Source organism: Bombina bombina, chromosome 6 (assembly GCF_027579735.1).
Source record: "Bombina bombina isolate aBomBom1 chromosome 6, aBomBom1.pri, whole genome shotgun sequence".
NCBI lineage: Eukaryota > Metazoa > Chordata > Amphibia > Anura > Bombinatoridae > Bombina > Bombina bombina.
Window position 1 is genome coordinate 275,599,948 of NC_069504.1, and position 17,189 is coordinate 275,617,136.

At 41.1% G+C, this 17,189-nt stretch overlaps 1 protein-coding gene across 1 annotated transcript in view; it reads left to right on the top strand.

Annotated features, from left to right (window-relative positions):
- HELB (DNA helicase B) overlaps nt 1–17,189 on the top strand; it is a 518,950-nt gene that overhangs the window by 492,281 nt on the left and 9,480 nt on the right. Inside the window, exon 16 of the mRNA XM_053719225.1 lies at nt 10,204–10,764. Coding sequence (XP_053575200.1) covers nt 10,204–10,764 — 561 coding nt within the window. The remainder of the gene's footprint in view (nt 1–10,203; nt 10,765–17,189) is intronic.

Genomic DNA, 17,189 nt, shown 5'->3' on the forward strand with positions numbered 1-17,189 from the left:
CTACATGGCGCACCACGTGACCGGGTGTGGTCACACTGATTTCCTCTTTCCTGACTGTGTGGTTTACAGGAGACAAAGCAGTTTCTCTGTGGGGCCTGGGTCATATGAGGTGGTGAGTGCCCCAGCCATTGGAGGTATAAAGGTGCCATTTATCTTTTCTATAGTCCATCTTTTAAGCGCAAGCTATGGAGGAGTCTGATGCGTTAGAGGGTACTCCCTTTTTTCCTAAGTTTAATACATGTATATATTGTGAGGAGGCTATGGTATATCCGCCTGCTCATTTATGTTCCAGATGCCTTGATAAAGTAATTATATCTAAGAAAACCCAAAATGTTTAGTACCACTGAGCCATCCACATCTGAGCAGTCTCCAAGGTGGATGGCGCTATCTCCACGCTTGCTAAACTCACTACTATTCTGCTTGAGGATAGTTCATCGTTTAAAGAGCCCATGGATAAGAAGCTAGAAAGATGAGAAAGATGTTTCAGCACACAGGATATTTGTTTCAACCGGCAGTGGCGGTTGCTGCGGTGGCTGGAGCCGCTACCTATTGGTGTGACTCTATATCTGAATTGATCGAGGTGGAAGGTCCCCTTGACACGATTTAGGAAATTATTAAGGACTTGAGGGTAGCTAATTCTTTTATTTGTGATGCAAATATGCAGATTATTCACCTGAATGCCAAGTTTTTCTGTGCTAGCCCGTAGGGCACTCTGGCTGTCTTGGTCTGCGGATATGAGTTCTAAATCTAGACTTCTTTCCCTTCCATTTAAGGGGACGATTCTTTTTGGTCCAGGCCTGGACTCAATTATATCCACGGTCACTGGGGGCAAAGGTGCCTTTTTACTGCAAGATAAGAAGAACAAACCTAAGGGACAAGGTCCGAATTTTCGTTCCTTTCGTTCAGATAACTCCCAATGCCAGCAGCCCTCCATGAAGCCTGAACAGTTCAAGGGAACTTGGAAACCAAAGCAGAACAAGAAGCCCGCCGAACCAAAGTTGGCATGAAGGGGTGGCCCCCGATCCGTCTCTGAATCGTGTTGGGGGCAGACTATCTCTCTTTTTGGAGGCTTGGCTGGATGACATGCAAGACACTTGGGTCCTGGAGGTCATTGCTCAGGGATACAGGATAGGTTTCAAATCTCATCCGCCGGGGCAGATTCCTATTGTCAAACCTGTCTTCAAGACCAGAAAAACGAGAGGCTTTTCTAGGGTGCGTGAGGGATCTCTCCTCTCTGGGAGCAATTGTACCGGAACCTCTAGCAGAGAGAGGTTTGGGGTACTACTCAAACCTTTTTGTGGTCCCAAAGAAGGTTACTTTTCGCCCGATTCTGGACCTAAAGTGCTTAAAGGGACCGTCAAGACCAAAAAAACTATCATGATTCAGATAGGGCAACTTTCCAATTTACTTTTATCACCAATTTTGCTTTGTTCTCTTGGTATTCTTAGTTGAAAGCTAAACCTTGGAGGTTAATATGCTAATTTCTTAGACCTTGAATGCGCCTCTAATCTAAATGCATTTTGATAGTTTTTCACCACTAGAGGGCATCAGTTCATGTGTTTCACATTGAGCTCATGCACGTGAATTTACCATGGAGACAGCTCTGATTGGCTAAAATGCAAGTCTGTCAAAAGAACTGAAATAAGGGGGCAGTCTGCTGAGGCTTACATACAAGGTAATTTTCAGAGGTAAAACGTGTATAATTATAACTGTTGGTTATGCAAAACTGGGGAGTTGGTAATTAAGGGATTATCTATCTTTTAAAACAACAAAAATTCTGGTGTTGACTGTCCCTTTAAACAAGTTCCTGTCGGTTCCATCGTTCAAGATGGAGACGATAAGGTCCATTCTGCCCTTAGTTCAAGAAGGACAGTTCATGACTACGATAGACTTGAAGGATGGTTACCAATCCACATGGAATACTTCAGGTACCTAAGATTCGCTTTCCTGGACCAGCACTTCCAGTTGTAGCACTTCCATTTGGCCTAGCTACTGCCCCAGGAGTCTTTACGAAGGTTCTGGGGGCTCTGCTCGCAGTGGCGAGAACCAGAGGTATAGCAGTAGCGCCATACTTAGACGACATTCTGGTTCAGGCACTATCCTGTCGGCTGGCGGAAGACCATTCAAAAGCTCTTCTACTGCTTCGTCAATCTCATGGATGGAAGATAAACTTAGAAAAGGGTTCTCTTGTTCCCAGTACCAGGATGGAATTCCTGAGTACGATACTAGACTCAATATCCATGATGATATTTCTTACAAACCAGAGACATTACAAAATAACTTCCAATTGTCTTGCCCTACAGATCTCCTTAAGGCCCTCTGTGGCCCGGTGTATGGAGGTAATCAGGCTCATGGTGTCCAGCATAGACATCATTCTACCCGCCAGATTCCATCTCAGACCTCTTCAGTTGTGCATGCTGCAACGGGGGAGCGCTAAAATAGCCCCTAAAAGGGTATAAAAAAGCTTGAGGTGGAATCCAATGATAGTTAAAGTTTATACATATTTAATCAGAAAACCAATATATAAGACATAATCCTCGTATAAAATACAGTTGAAAACGATAAGAAAACAATAATAATCACAATGATTAAAAAAGTCTAAATCTGGACAAATCTTCTAAAATCACAATATATAAATGTAAATGAAGTGGAAAGCTATGCAATGATAGCTACACATAGATGGCAATAGCATACATGGTAAGAAAAACAATATCGGTGATAAGCTTATCTAGACAAAGTATATAGAAAGTCCTAAATCCAATGTAATCCAAGAAAGTCCAAAAGATCCACAATAACAGTCCAAAATAGTCCAATGGATTTATGGCCCAAGTAGATATCCAATATGTGTCCAAGTTGATGTATTCAAGTTGATATGTGTAGGAAAAAAATCCGTAAAAAATGTGAGGAAGTGAAAAAATATATGTGAAAAAATGAATAGAAAAATGTGGACAAAAATGTATATATTTTTACACACGATATATTTCTATTCATTTTTTCACATATATTTTTTGACTTCCTCACATTTTTTTCCTACACATATCAACTTGAATACATCAAGACCTGGAGGTGCTGTGTCTGCTCCACAGCAGAGACCCTGGAGGTTAAGTCCTTTATTTCTAAAGCTTTATAATTACTCTCGGAAGATTTTCAACTGAGGACATAATAACAAAGGCTACAGTGGGGCACATTCATAAAAAGGGTCTGGGGACACTGTTATATCCCTTTTCAGGATATTGTTTTATTAAGAGCAGTGGTTTTACTATGAGCCTTATTGTGCTAGGGTATTTAACAGGTTTCTCCTGGTCACTCTCATTGACACCGGAGTTCCTGCTCCTGTGTTTTTGTTTTTTTGGGGTTTTTTTGTGGCAACTGTAAAGAAGGGCTCTTTGAATTGTATGTTATCTTGCTCAGTATAAGTACACTAGCATGATCTCCGCCATCGCTCTGCCGAATCACTACTGCTGGAAGAAGGCCTAGTAGTTGCGCCACACGTTTGGACGCTCTAACAGCTGTTTGTTTCCATTTGTGGCACGATCTGAGCCGTATCAGATTGTGGCCATTTCCGAATGGCGGTAGATACCTCAGACCTTAGCGGAGGGGGTGTGTAGGTGCCGCTCTAATCTTTGATAGGAGATTGTCGTCTGTCAACAGAGTTCTGATTCTGTGTGTATGTTTACTGGACGCTAAAGCCTTTGATTCCTGGATTGTAATCAATACTGCTGTCCACGATATAGTATGTCACTGTAAATATTTGATTATATTTCTCTTGTAAGGTGTATCCAGTCCACGTGTTCATCCTTTACTTGTGGGATATTCTCCTTCCTAACAGGAAGTGGCAAAGAGAGCACACAGCAGAGCTGTCCATATAGCTCCCCCTCTAGCTCCACCCCCCAGTCATTCTCTTTGCCGGCTCTAAGCAATAGGGTCCCTCTCGGAAGGGTAAAGTGAATGTGGTGTTAGATTTGTAGTTTTTTTGTTCTACAAGCAAAAGTTTGTTATTTTAAATGGTACCGGTTTGTACTATTTACTCTCTAGCAGAAAAGAGATGAAGATTTCTGCAGGGAGGAAGATGATTTTATCATGTTGTAACTAAAATCCACTGCTGTTCCCACAAAGGACTGAGGAGTACAAGAAAACTTCAGTTGGGGGGAACGGTTTGCAGGTTAGGCTGCAATAAGGTATGTTCAGTCATTTATTTCTAGACAAGACTGTGTTAATGCTAGAAAAGGACTGATAAGATCCCCATGAGGGAAGGGTAAGCATTATTCAGAGATTAAGTATGGAATTGCAAGCTTATATAACAGGGCTAATTTATGCTGGTTGACACTATTTTATGGCAAACTGTTTTTACTGATAAATATCGTTTTTTGAGGCACTTTGAAGGTTCCTTTGGGTTTTTTTCAGGGGTTGTTACCCACATGGCTGTTATTTTAACACTTAGGAGTGTTTCTTTAGGCCTCACAGCACCGGAGTAAGGTGGGAGGGGCCTAATTTCGCGCCTCAGTTGCGCAGTTAGATTGACTAGATCTTCAGGCTGTTTCACATGGAGGGTCCTGCTGCAGTTTGAGGGCCTATAAGAAGCTTTTTTTCCCCACAAATCTGGTTCCTAAGGGCAGGTAGGGCCACAGCAGAGCTGTGACAAGGTGCTGAAGTCGTTTTTAACCGGTTGTTAGCTTGCTATTGATCCGGTTTGGGCATTAAGGGGTTAATCGTTTTTCTTGCTAGTTGTGCAATCTTACCAATGCTTTAGGTACATACTGTGAAAATTTCGAAAAGTTTGCTGCATTTTTCACTGTTTTGGAAAATTGTGTGCCTTTTTTATCTCTTAAAGGCACAGTAATGTTTTTTGCAAAGTGTGTTTTTACTTGATTAAAGTGATTTCTGAGCCTGTTTGTCTTACTACTAGTCTGTTAAAAATGTCTGACACTAAGGAAAATCCTTGTTCAATGTGTTTAGAAGCCATGGTGGAACCCCCTCTCAGAATGTGTTCCACTTGTACTGATATGTCTATACACTTTAAAGAACATATTGTTGCACTTAAAAATGTGTCCCAAGATGATTCTCAGACAGAAGGTAATGAGGTTAGCCCGTTAACCTCTCCCCAAGTGTCACAACCAGTTACGCCCGCTCAAGCGACGCCTAGTACCTCTAGCGCGTCTAACTCTTTTACCTTACAAGACTTGGCGGCAGTTATGGATAATACCTTCTCAGTGTTTCTATCTAAACTGCCCGTGTTACCTGCAAAGAGTGATAGCTCTGTTTTAAGAACAGATTATGAGCATTCTGACGCTTTAGTAGCCGTATCCGATATACACTCACAACGCTCTGAAATGGCGCCGAGGGATGTGCTGTCTGAGGGAGAAATTTCCGAGTCGGGAAAGGTTGCTCCTCAGGCAGACTCAGATACGTTGGCTTTTAAATTTAAACTAGAACACCTCCGCTTATTACTCAGGGAGGTTACTCTGGATGACTGCGACCCTTTGGTGGTTCCAGAGAAATTGTGTAAAATGGACAAGTACCTAGAAGTTCCTGTTTACACTGATGTGTTCCCGGTCCCTAAGAGGATTGCGGATATAGTAACTAGGGAGTGGGATAGACCAGGTATTCCGTTTGTTCCCCCTCCTGTTTTTAAGAAAATGTTCCCCATATCTGACACCACGCGGGACTCGTGGCAGACGGTCCCTAAGGTGGAGGGGGCTGTTTCTTCAATTGCTAAACGCACAACCATACCAATTGAGAACAGTTGTGCTTTTAAAGACCCTATGGATAAAAAAATTAGAGGGTTTACTTAAGAAAATTTTTGTTCATCAAGGTTTTCTTCTCCAACCTATAGCGTGCATTGTTCCTGTAACTACTGCAGCTGCTTTCTGGTTCGAGGCGCTGGAAGATGCGCTCCAGACGGAGACCTCATATGAGGACATTATGGACAGAATTAAGGCTCTTAAGCTGGCTAATTCTTTTATCACAGATGCCGCTTTACAACTAGCTAAGTTAGCGGCAAAAAATTCAGGTTTCGCCATTTTAGCGCGCAGGGCGTTATGGCTAAAGTCCTGGTCGGCCGATGTGTCGTCAAAATCCAAACTATTGAACATCCCTTTCAAAGGAAAGACCCTCTTTGGGCCTGAATTGAAAGAGATTATTTCAGAAATCACTGGGGGAAAAGGCCATGCTCTCCCCCAGGACAAGTCCTTCAAGACGAAGAACAAACAAAATAATTTTCGTTCCTTTCGGAATTTCAGGAGCGGTCTCGCTTCATCCTCCCCTGCTGCAAAGCAAGAGGGTAATACTTCACAACCCAGGGCAGCCTGGAAACCTTACCAGGGCTGGAACAAGGGTAAACAGGCCAAGAAGCCTGCAGCTGCCTCCAAGACAGCATGATGGGGTAGTCCCAGATCCGGGACCGGATCTAGTAGGGGGCAGACTCTCTCTCTTCGCTCAGGCCTGGGCAAGAGATGTACACGATCCCTGGGCATTAGAGATTGTATCCCAGGGATATCTTTTAGAATTCAAGGACTCCCCTCCAAGGGGAAGGTTCCACATTTCTCGTCTGTCTACAGACCGGACAAAGAAAGAGGCGTTCTTACGCTGTGTAGAAGACCTACATACAATGGGAGTGATCCACCCAGTTCCAATTGTGGAACAAGGGCTGGGTTTTTACTCAAACCTGTTTGTGGTTCCCAAAAAAGAAGGAACTTTCAGACCAATCCTGGATCTCAAAATTCTAAACAAATTCCTCAGAGTCCCATCATTCAAGATGGAGACCATTCGAACAATCTTACCAATGATCCAGAAGGGTCAATATATGACTACCGTGGATCTAAAGGATGCGTATCTGCACATTCCTATCCACAAAGATCATCACCAGTTTCTCAGGTTCGCCTTTCTGGACAAGCATTATCAGTTTGTGGCTCTTCCTTTCGGGTTGGCCACTGCTCCCAGAATTTTCACAAAGGTGCTAGGGTCCCTCCTGGCGGTTCTAAGACCGCGGGGCATAGCAGTGGCGCCTTACCTAGACGACATCTTAATTCAGGCGTCGACTTTCCAAAGAGCCAAGTCTCACACAGAAATTGTATTGGCCTTTCTGAGGTCTCACTGGTGGAAGGTGAACATCAAAAAGAGTTCTCTCTCCCCCCTCACAAGAGTTCCATTCTTAGGAACCCTAATAGACTCGGTAGAAATGAAAATATTTCTGACGGAGGTCAGAAAGTTAAAACTCTTAACTACTTGCCGAGCTCTTCATTCCATTCCTCGGCCGTCTGTGGCTCAGTGCATGGAGACAATTGGACTAATGGTAGCGGCAATGGAGATAGTCCCTTTTGCACGGATACACCTCAGACCACTGCAACTATGCATGCTCAAACAGTGGAATGGGGATTATGCAGATTTGTCTCCTCAAATACAGTTGGACCAGGGGACCAGAGATTCTCTTCTCTGGTGGTTGTCTCAGGATCACCTGTCTCAGGGAATGTGTTTCCGCAGACCAGAGTGGATCATCGTAACGACCGACGCCAGTCTGTTGGGCTGGGGTGCAGTCTGGGACTCCCTGAAAGCTCAGGGCTTATGGTCTCGGGAAGAAGCTCTTCTCCCGATAAACATTCTGGAACTGAGGGCGATATTCAACGCTCTTCAGGCATGGCCTCAGCTAGCTGCGGCCAAATTCATCAGATTTCATTCGGACAACATCACGACTGTAGCTTACATCAACCATCAAGGGGGAACAAGGAGTTCCCTAGCAATGATGGAAGTAACCAAAATAATCAGGTGGGCGGAGGATCACTCTTGCCACCTCTCAGCAATTCACATCCCAGGAGTAGACAACTGGGAGGCAGATTTTCTAAGTCGTCAGACTTTTCATCCGGGGGAGTGGGAACTCCACCCGGAGGTATTTGCCCACCTGACTCAGCTATGGGGCACTCCAGAATTGGATCTGATGGTGTCCCGTCAGAATGCCAAACTTCCTCTTTATGGGTCCAGGTCCCGGGATCCCCAGGCGGTGTTGATAGATGCTCTAGCAGTGCCTTGGTCCTTCAATCTGGCCTATTTGTTTCCACCGTTTTCTCTCCTTCCTCGTCTGGTTGCCAGAATCAAGCAGGAGAGGGCGTCGTGATTCTAATAGCGCCTGCGTGGCCACGCAGGACCTGGTATGCAGACCTAGTGGACATGTCATCCGTTCCACCATGGACTCTGCCAATGAGGCAGGACCTTCTACTTCAAGGTCCTTTCAAACATCCAAATCTAATTTCTCTGCGTCTGACTGCTTGGAGATTGAACGCCTAATTCTATCTAAGCGTGGTTTCTCTGTGTCGGTTATCGATACCCTGATTCAGGCTTGAAAGCCTGTCACCAGGAAAATCTACCATAAGATTTGGCGAAAATATCTTTGTTGGTGCAAATCCATGGGCTACTCATGGAGTAAGATTAGGATTCCCAGGATTTTGTCTTTTCTCCAAGATGGATTGGAGAAAGGATTGTCAGCTAGTTCCTTAAAAGGACAGATATCTGCTTTATCTATTCTTTTACACAAACGTCTGGCAGAGGTACCAGACGTTCAAGCGTTTACTCAGGCTTTAGTCAGAATCAAGCCTGTTTATAGACCTGTGGCTCCGCCATGGAGTCTGAATTTAGTTCTTTCAGTTCTGCAAGGGGTTCCGTTTGAACCTTTACATTCCATAGATATTAAGCTTTTATCTTGGAAAGTTTTGTTTTTGGTAGCTATCTCTTCTGCGCGAAGAGTTTCAGAGTTATCTGCTTTACAGTGTGACTCACCTTACTTGGTGTTCCATGCAGATAAGGTAGTTTTGCGTACCAAACCTGGTTTTCTTCCTAAGGTTGTTTCTAATAAGAATATTTACCAGGAAATTGTTGTTCCTTCTCTGTGTCCTAATCCTTCCTCAAAGAAGGAACGTCTGTTACACAATCTTGATGTGGTTCGTGCTTTAAAGTTTTATTTACAAGCAACCAAGGATTTCAGACAAACAACTTAATTGTTTGTTATCTATTCTGGTAAGAGGAGAGGTCAGAAGGCGACCGCTACCTCTCTTTCCTTTTGGCTTGAAAGCATCATCCGTCTGGCCTATGAGACTGCTGGCCAGCAGCCTCCTGAAACAATTACTGCTCATTCTACCAGAGCAGTGGCTTCCACATGGGCTTTTAAAAATGAGGCTTCTGTTGAACAGATTTGTAAGGCAGCGACTTGGTCTTCGCTGCATACTTTTTCCAAATTTTACAAATTCAATACTTTTGCTTCTTCTGAGGCTATTTTTGGGAGAAAGGTTTTACAAGCAGTGGTGCCTTCCGTTTAAGGTACCTGTCTTGTTCCCTCCCTTCATCCGTGTCCTAAAGCTTTGGTATTGGTATCCCACAAGTAAAGGATGAACCCGTGGACTGGATACACCTTACAAGAGAAAACAGAATTAATGCTTACCTGATAAATTAATTTCTCTTGTGGTGTATCCAGTCCACGGCCCGCCCTGTCATTTTAAGACAGGTGGTTTTTATTTTAAACTACAGTCACCACTGCACCCTATGGTTTCTTCTTTTTCTTCCAAACCTTCGGTCGAATGACTGGGGGGTGGAGCTAGATGTTTCCTACTCCTACTTTCCCTTGTTCCCTCGCAGAATGACTGGGGTCATTCCAAGTGGGAGGGATATTTAAGCCTTTGGCTGGGGTGTCTTTGCCTCCTCCTGGTGGCCAGGTGTTGTATTTCCCAACAGTAAGGAATGAAGCCGTGGACTCTCCCTATCCGGAAGGAAAGGAATTTATCTGGTAAGCATAAATTATGTTTTTTGTTTTTTTCTTCAATAATGTTGCCTTATTTGTTTAACAAGAACAGGTCTTTTAATTCTGTATTTAGGAGCCCTCCCAAAAAGTTATCTATTATATACCTGGTGCTTAATTCTTCATTATAGCTCTTAGCTGGGCTATATACTATACTGTGAAATTGTAGGAAATAAGGGGATTTAAAGGGTTAGAGAAGAATTCAGAAACGTTTTTTTAGCTTTTTTATATACTCAAAGTGAAAATGGAGCTGAATACACACAGTTTTTATGAATAGCTGCTTTGAATATGGGGAAATGTATTTTTAGAAATAATAAATCTGTCTACATCTGTATCCACTGGAGCATTTGGTATCTAGTATTAGTCACCAGCCTATTTGTTTTAATACTAATCACCATATTTTTTTCTCCTTTCACTTGATTCAGGGATCAGAAGAGGATACAGTTGTTTATGTACTGGGCAATGCAGGCAGGCAAAATTGGAAACATGTATACACTGCGATTACACGAGGTCGCAAAAGGGTTTATATAGTAGCAAGTAAAAATCAGCTGCACCAAGCTATTGCTAATCAAGCTCGTAATCGAAAAACACGCTTGCAACAATGTATAAAAGAGATGCTGTCACTAAATATAACATGTCCAACTGCCTCCCCTCCTGCTCAAACACATGAGTCCCAGCTTCCCTGTGAGAAAATGAAGGATCCTGATATTAAACATGCTTTAAATGGAGAACTGCAGCCTCATCCTCCAATGCCATGTACTAGCGTGCCTGGTAGAATTGTTGAGCCATTGTCTCTGAACAACATTAGTGTTTTAAATGATTCTGTAGTTCACGTTTTGACCCCAACAGCCGGTGTTTCTGGTGAACACAGATATTTTGACTTTAATGCTATGCAGCAATCTCCCAACTGCAAGAGGCAAGGACTTTCACTAGGAGATAACTGTTCCCCTTCTCCTTCCAAGATATCCCGGACTGCGGCTTCCAAGGTAAAGGTTTATATTTTCTATTACCTCATTGAAGCATTCCCATCGTAGATTTCTGTTCTTGTAAGTGTTGAGATTTTCGCATGTAGGTCATTTGGTTCGAGCTTTATCTTTCTGCTTTTTAAATAAAGATAGCAAGAGAACAAACAAAAATTGATAATAGGAGTAAATTAGAAAGTTGCTTTAAAATTGCATGCTATCTGAATCATTAAAGAAAAATTTGGGTTTAGTATCCCTTTAAGACAGGATCTATGGAGAAATGAAATTTGTGTTTGTTTCCCCCATGTCTTTGCTGTAGGTCATTTCATTTTAGCTGCAAAATAAATGAATTTGCATCTAGTCCAACAGGACAAGTTTTTCAAGTAAAAGACACAATAAGATGCACAGACAGTAGGGTTGTTTATATTATTAAATGTTTGTGTAATTTGCAGTGCTTGGGAGAGACCACAAAACCCCTGAGGGAAATAAATTGTGTACGCTTATGCAATATTGAAAAAGTTAGTCTGGATACCCATCTATACGAACATTTTAAGAAAATGATAATAGCATAAACGATTTTAAATTCTGGGGGATAAAAAAAGAACTGGAGAGTAGGAAATTTTGAAAACAGAATCTTAAAAAATGGCTGAATTAATTTACAAATTTAAGAACTTTATATCCTTTGGGATTGAATTCAAAAGTAGAAATGAACAATGTTCTCTGAGTGTGGGTTAATAAGAATATTACATTGTAACACCATCAGTACGCACAATGGTAACACTGTATCCAATAAGAAGCAGATGATACATTTAAAGGGACAATCAACACCAGACTTTTTTGTATCTAAGCCTCAGCAAACTGCCCATTTATTTCAGTTCTTTTGACAGACTTGCATTTTAGCCAATCAGAGCTGTCTCCATGGTAAATTCACGTGCATGAGCTCAATGTTATCTATATGAAACACGTGAACTAATGCCCTCTAGTGGTGAAAAACTATCAAAATGCATTTAGGTTAGAGGCAGCCTTCAAGGTCTGAAAAATTAGTAATTGAACCTCCTAGGTTTAGCTTTCAACTAAGAATACCAAGAGAACAAAGCAAAATTGGTAATACAAGTACATTGGAAAGTTGTTTAAAATTACATGTCCTATTTGAATCATGAAAGTTTTTTTTGGACTTGACTGTCCCTTTAAGCCATACACACATAATGATTAGCCAAGCTAAAGGAACTGTTTCTTCATGTAAGGATGATATGTATGTGTCTTTAAATGTGTAATCCAATGATATATATGGAACATAGGACACTCCCACTACACATCTTCATAAAGCCATATCTGGTGAAATGCTTTGATGTGTTTTCTCATACTGCTACTAAGACTTTTTCATATGTACCCCTGTGGAGGTGTGTATACATACAGCAGAAGGGTATTTCTATATGTTTTTATAAATCAGCACTGTGATTCTGAATTAAATAGGACTCCTGTTAGTCCCCCTGTGGAGCTCACTATTCAGCTTGTTAGCAGAGGGGCGCTGAGCTTGGAATTTATAGTCAACCAGAAATATTGTATAATTTCCCACAATGTGTGAAACTATCTGGAAATGTGCACAACACTAAGTAATGCTGTCTGAAACGGCAACCAAGTGCAGCACGCTGCCGATAAGAACCACTCCCTTGTTCACCATGTGACGCGTGGAAAGGAGGAGTTGGTTTTCATTCGGGTCATACACGCCAAAAAGACTATCGCTGATGTTGAACAGGAACTGTTTTTAAAAACAGCTTTTATTGATAATTAATATTGGAAATGTTTTGTAAGATCTTGTACCATCTTTTATACAGTTGAACAGCTGGACTGAGATTTGTTTTTATTGAATCTGGATATCCAAATATAAGGGAAACGTCCCTGAATTTTAGTCATATATTCACAAGTGTGTTACCTGTGTTTTTGTTTTTTTATGTATATCCTTGTTCATTTCTTTTTAGATAGGATACATGAAAGTTAGTGTTTTGGTATATTGCCTTATTTTACTTATGAATAATCTATTTTAATATAATTTGGCTAACTAAATATACATATTTGATTACATTTCCCATGCTGTTTAATTGTCCTATTTAGCTGTGAGCGATGAGGAATCTTTGCTCTTTACAATTGGAAAGTACATTTTCCAAATAGCTTTCTGTCCTCTCAGTCCAGGATTACTTTTCTGGGTATGATAATCGATTCAGTCTTCATGAAACTTGACAGAACAGAGGAGATTGAAGTTACTCTTACCTTGTATAATTCTTCGGTAAGTTCCATTTTCCTTCTGTGGCTCTTTGTATGGAAGTTTTAGGTCTGATGATAGCAGCCTCAGATGCTATTCCTTTTACTCAGTTTCACATGAAACCTCTTCAGCTTTGTATGCTTCAGTGGTGCACGGATTACACTCAGTTGGCAAAAAAGATTCATTTGGATGCCAATACAAGACAATCCCTTTATTGGCGGATCAACCATCGATCTATTGTTCTGGGGGTATCTTTTGTCATTTCAAATTGGAATGTGAGCTCGACATGTGCTAGTCCCTGGGGTTGGGGTGCAGTCTGGGGGTCTCAAATAGAGCACAGGGAGTTTGGGTACTACGTTAGGCGAAGTTGACTATAAATGTTCTGTAACTCCCTTCAGTTTTGGCCTCTCCTGAAAAGAGAAACTTATCTGAGTTTCCAGTCAGACAATGTCACAGCAGTGGCTTACAATAATCATAAGGGGGGAGTTCCGTGGGGATGATGGAGGTTTCTCGAATTCTTACTTAGAGAGCAATCCCTGTATCATTTCTGCAGTTAATATTCTGACCAATCTTACTCCCTGTCTTTAGTGTGCTGGAATCAGTAGTCAAGCATACTCATTTTGTGTCCCTGTTTTAAGGTGCTCCAGGACTTTGCTTATTTTGTGCAGGGTAAACAAAATGTATGCTTACCTGATAAATGTATTTCTTTCCGGATATGGTGAGTCCACGGCTTGAGTAACTACTGTTGGGAATATCACTCCTGGCCAGCAGGAGGAGGCAAAGAGCACCACAGTTAAACCACTCCCTTACCCACAACCCCCCGTGTTTCGACCAAAGGGAAATGGAGAAAAAGGAGTAACACAAGGTGTAGAGGTACCTGAGGTTATAGTCAAAAGAACATATGTCTTAAAGTAAATGGTGGGGGCGTGGTTTCACCATATCCGGAAATAAATAAATTTAACAGGTAAGCATAAATTTTGTTTTTTCCTCCCTTAGATATGGTGAGTCCACGGCTTGAGTAATTACTGTTGGGAACCAATACCCAAGCTAGAGGACACAGATAAATAGGGAGGGACAAGACATGCAGTCCTAAACAGAAGGCACCACCGCTTGAAGAACCTTTCTCCCAAAAGAAGCCTCAGCCGAGGTAAAAGTATCAAATTTGGAAAAAGTATGTAGAGAAGACCAAGTTGCAGCCTTGCCAATTTTTTCTGCAGTAGCTTCCTTTTTTGAAAGCCCAAGAAGAGGAAACGGCTCTTGTGGAATGAGCCGTAATTCTCTCAGGAGGCTGCTGTCTAGCAGTCTCATAAGCCAAACGAGTTATACTTTGTAACCAAAAAGAAAGAATGGTAGCAGTAGCTTTCTGACCTTTACATTTCCCAGAGAAACAGACAAAGAGGGCAGAGGACTGGCGAAAATCCTTAGTCGCCTGTAAGTAGAATTTAAGAGCACGTACAACATCCAAATTGTGTAACAAACGTTCTTTGGAAAAAGAAGGATTAGGACACAGAGAGGGAACAACAATTTCCTGATTGATATTTCTATTAGAAACAACCTTAGGAAGGAAACCTAACTTAGTACGAAGAACCGCCTTATCGGCATGAAAAATAAGATACGGGTAATCACACTGCAGAGCTGAGAGTTCCGAGACTCTTCGAGCAGAAGAGATCGCAACAAGAAACAAAACCTTCCAAGATAACAACTTAATGTCTATGGAATGCAATGGCTCAAACAGCGCCAGCTCTAAAATTTTAAGAACAAGGTTAAGGCTCCAAGGAGGAGCAACAGACTTAAAGACAGGCCTAATTTTGACCAAGCCTGACAAAAAGATTGCACGTCTGGCACAACCCGCCAAACGTTTATGTAGTAAAACTGATAAAGCAGAAATCTGACCCTTCAGGGTACTGACTGATGATCCCTTCTCCAGGCCTTCCTGAAGGAAAGATAAAATTCTAGGAATTCTAATTCTACTCCAAGAGTAGCCCTTGGATTCACACCAATAAAGATATTTACGCCATATCTTATGGTAAATCTTTCTAGTAACAGGCTTGCGAGCCTGAATCATGGTCTCAATGACCGACTCGGAAAAACCACGCTTAGACAAAATTAAGCGTTCAATCTCCAAGCAGTCAGCTTCAGAGAAACGAGATTTGGATGAAGGAAGGGTCCCTGAATCAGGAGGTCCTTCCTCAGAGGTAGTCTCCAAAGTGGGAGAGATGACATGTCCACTAGGTCTGCAATCTAAACAACTCTCAGGGGAAGACAGCACCTCTCTCCAGACTTTGGGGCATGGAAAAGGGGATTAGCCAGATCCCAATATCATAATCAAGATTCAAAAGGATTTCCAGTCTCCAAATGGTAAGTAAAAAAAACTTTATTCACTTATACATGGTCCACAGTACAGCAACAGCAACAACGTTTCAAACCAACAATTGGTTCTTAGTCATGTCAAAGAGTCTATGTGCAGGTGTGCCTTTTTATACCTACCAAGTAATTATAAGGCTAAACAACACTACCATCTTGTGGATGTTTTCCAATATACATGTGTTAAATACAAAATTGCAAAATTAAAAAACATCAATGTCAATTTTGCATATGTTTTTGCAGAGAAATTTCTTCCAAATTTATCACATGCATATTTTTGAAAATATTTGTAATAAAACCATATTAAAATTAAGCAAACCTATACATACAATTAAAAATTCAGAATCATGCAACATTTACATTTCACAGGTACATCTTAAAGGAACAGTGACCAGTCAAAATCCTTATTAAGCCCTTTGGGTTGTAGGGAATCCAGTTTTCTAATCCAGAACATTTCTCTTTTCTTTAGTATTGATTCCCTATCACCTCCCCTCCTGGGTCTAGCCACATGTTCTATTACTTGAAGCATCAACTGGCTTATACTATGGCCCATGGAGAGGAAGTGATAGGAAAGAGGGGCATCTTTGTTATTTGTCCAAATATTAGACTTGTGTTCAGTCATTCTTTCTCTGACCTCCCTACTCGTTTCACCCACGTAAATCTTAGCACAAGGATACTTGATGTATATTGCATATGTACATGTTAGATAGTCTTTTATTCTATATGTAGTCCCATTTATTGGATGACTCCCCCCCTCCCCTTTAATTACAGAGCTACAATGGCTGCAGTGTAAACAGGGATAACACCCAGTTCTGTTGGATCCTATTTGTACACTTAATTTCTTATTACCTATGTCAGCATGAACTAAAACATCTTTCAAGCTTTTGCTTTTTTTGTATGCTGTCATTGGTCTCTCCTGGAAGCTTTTAATATGGGGATTACAGTCTTTTAAAATGTACCAATATTTATTCAAGATACTTGTAATTTTAGGACCCAAGTTGTTATATTGGGTAACAAATATCACTCTATCTCCTTTATCACTCTTATTCTTTCTAATCTGTTGATCATCATTTTTATTAACAGATTCAAGTTGATCATTAATCAATTTCTCAGGGAAGCCTCTTGCTTTAAATTTCTTTGCCATTTCATCTAGCCTTAAATTGCATCTCCCGTTGTCAATAACAATTCTTTTAACTTGCATGAACTGGCTCTTTGGTATAGCTTCTAATGTGTTCACTGGATGAAAACTATTATATTGAAGCACTTTATTTTTGTCTGTTGGCTTAGTATATAGATCTGTTTTTGGAAATCCCTCATCAATATATACAAAAGTGTCTAAAAAATGGACACCCATTTCTCTCATGTTCAATGTAAACTTAAGACCAAACACTGCTGAATTCAAGTGATCAACAAGCTCCAATAGTCTCCCAACGTCGCCCAACCATATGCACAAAAATATCGTCCATGATTCTCCACCAGGCGGCGCAATGCCACAAAAATAACTTATGTGGGTATACAAATTTTCCTCAACATGAGACATATAAATATTGGCATAGGTTGGGGAGCCCATTGCCGTTCCCTGTTTTTGCAAAAAGAACTGATCCTGAAACAAAAAATAATTTTTATAAAGAATAAGAGATAACAAATCAACCAAGAATTGAACCTCTTCATCACCATATCTACTATCCATTTTAAGTGTATTAGCTACTGCAGAAATGCCACTAGTATGTTTGATTGAGATGTATAGACTTGTTACGTCTAACGTATATAAGATACATTTGTTGCCAATATAACCTATATCGATTAGTTTATTTAAAAAAATCAT